Here is a 2,555-nt window from a genome sequence, read left to right as displayed (position 1 = left end):
GGGGGAAAGGAAATAACTGAAAAACGGCATCCTCGAATTTCGGCTGAATAATAATCTACATCTCTAGAAGTCTAGACCTAGATCTAGATTCAGTTCTAAGTCCTAAGTGTTAGAGTATAATTCAACCACCTGAACAGACAATAGAAAGTTATAGAGATCCTATAAATTAAAAAATTTTTTTTTTTACAGTGTAGACAAACTGATAAACTTGCTGTTCACCATCCCTACAGTACTACAGTAGTAGCCTACAGCCTCAGGATCAGGGAAAACACTAGCTGTTCAGTATTCCTAGATCTAGATCTAGATCTAAATTTACCTTACATAGTACACAATCCCACAGAGTGTGGCTTTAGATCTTTAAGAGTTGAGAATCATGTTGTCTGCTGTCTACAAAATAGTGTGCTGTGACAAAAAGTGATCATATGTTGTGACACAGTTTGACAGAGCCAAGGCCAAGATCAATACGATGAAGAAATGGATCTAGATCTAGATAACTTGCTCTTATATCTCCCAACCCAAAATCTTGAACATGAATGTGCAAACTACGATACGATTAAGTGATTTAGAACTAGAATAGAGCTACAGTAGGCCTACCCTACACTGTTGTGACACAGTGACAGTGTGACAGAGCCAAGGCCAAGAATCTTGGCAAGATCAATACGACGAAGAGATAGACCTAGATATATAGATCTAGATATAGATCTAGACTCTAGATTTTAGATAAAATGCTCTTAGATCTGAAACCTTTAACATGACTGGGAAAACTATGATTCGATTACACTGTTGTATTTATTTGGCACAAAACAATTCTGCAGTCTAAAACAGGATAGATCTATATTTTGAACAACAGCTGAATCGTCCTACTCAACTGACTTGCCCACCCGACTTGTAAGGTCTTCTACTCACCTCTCAATACTGCGACTAGATGGGCGGAACAAGGCAATTTTTTTCCCGTAATTCATGGCCAGCTTGAAGTTATTATCCATATGGTAATTTGAGCATGGCTGCAGTTGAAAAAAAACGTTCCAATTAAGAAGTGAATACACTTGAAATCGAGCAACAATCAATGTAGTATGTCACCATGTAAGCCACCATCTTTTCTAGTTTCTAGTAAATCGTTCGTTTCCGTTTCCTTCCGCCTGTCACGAAGCAGCTGACCAATGAAATGGCTGGTTATAGTAAGGGGAAGCAATGTTGGAAATTATGCATGCGAGATCAGCTGACGGGTGGTCTTTTCTTGGAAAGATAAGGACGATGACGACAGACGACAGAGGTAGGCCTAGATTTATAGCAGTAGCAGGGCCTGAAGCAATTCTTAATTACTGAAATTATCAGACCTCCTCAGCGTGACTGTAGTCTGAAAATGTGGAGGCGAGTCAGAACTAGGTCACAATGTGGGAGTCACATTAAACAGCCGATTGTCATCTCATTTCTATAAATGGCAGTGTACTAGATATCTAAGTGTTTAACATAGCCTAGATCTAGATTCTAGATCTAGATCTAGATCTAGATATATATTCCCTGCAGAAATAAAGAAATTTTAATATCCTTCTTTTAATACCAATTAGCTTTCAATGTGCACCAAACATTTTTCAATTTCAGTGCTTTCTAATGGAATGCATTGTTTTGACTTGTTGAAAATGTGCCGAAAATGTATTAAATTGTTACTGGGTGCAGGTCAACTATTCTAGGTCTAGATATTAGATCTAGATCTAGATCTAGAATCTAGATCTAGAAAATCTAGTTTAGATATATCTAGATCTAGCTAGATTTGCCCAAAAGTCTAATTCCAACACCAGTGCCCTTAGCAAGAACAACATTGTAGAGATCTACAATTCTAATCTAGAATCTAGATATAGATTCTAGATCTAAATCTAGATCTAGATATAGATCTAGATATCTAGATCTAGTTATTCAGTCAGATTAGCCTAGATCTATATTAGATCTCTAGATCTAGATCTAGATAGATCTAGTTGAAAGTGACCAGTTAGAAAAATATTCACAAAGAGACATTGTTTCTTTTGATTCATTGTGTTCATATATAGATCTAGATCTAGATCTAGATCTAGAGTCTAGGAGCCAGTGTGTGACTTGAGTCACTTGAGAAGGTATGCAAAAACTTTAAGTGAAATATTTATGGACATCTCTCAGTAGGCCCTATTATGCTTTTGAGTTGAGCAATATTTTGCTAAACAATTTCTGCAAGATATCCAATCCACCACCTGAGAAAGAACCTAAACAGAAAGTCCTAAAGCTGTCTTCATAAACAATGTAAGTTAAACCTTTTTCATAATATTTACACTGTAATGTTTGTGAACTCGTGTGTCTATCTAGATCTATGTCTCTATGTGTGTATACATGCTTACATGTAGGTGTGTATTACCCATACTTGGCAATGTTACTACGCCAAAATGTGTAGCCTATAGTAAACATGCTGTATGCTTCCCGGGAAGCTGAGAATGTTTCGGAGTGTTCTATACTACAGACTAGGCTATGGTCTGCTGGGGTAATAATATAGTGTAAAGCGCATAGAGCCTGCTCCTGAGCGGGGATAT

General features: G+C 37.2%; 2 protein-coding genes across 2 annotated transcripts in view; one reads left to right on the top strand and one right to left on the bottom strand.

The window, feature by feature from the left end:
• The window catches only part of LOC101859683 (circadian locomoter output cycles protein kaput), a gene marked incomplete at its 3' end in the record, with an annotated part of 12,166 nt that extends 11,062 nt beyond the window's left edge, over nt 1-1,104 (bottom strand). Inside the window, 1 exon segment of the mRNA XM_013090386.2 lies at nt 907-1,104. Within this exon segment, the coding sequence (XP_012945840.1) occupies nt 907-986 (80 nt within the window).
• Nucleotides 1,105-1,232: 128 nt separating this feature from the next.
• The window catches only part of LOC101859457 (ATP synthase subunit C lysine N-methyltransferase), a gene marked incomplete at its 3' end in the record, with an annotated part of 19,695 nt that continues 18,372 nt past the window's right edge, over nt 1,233-2,555 (top strand). Inside the window, 1 exon segment of the mRNA XM_035973464.1 lies at nt 1,233-2,271.

This window comes from Aplysia californica, unplaced genomic scaffold, assembly GCF_000002075.1.
Source record: "Aplysia californica isolate F4 #8 unplaced genomic scaffold, AplCal3.0 scaffold01250, whole genome shotgun sequence".
Lineage (NCBI taxonomy): Eukaryota > Metazoa > Mollusca > Gastropoda > Aplysiida > Aplysiidae > Aplysia > Aplysia californica.
Note: the sequence above shows the minus strand (reverse complement) of the source record. Positions and strands in the feature narration are given on the sequence as shown.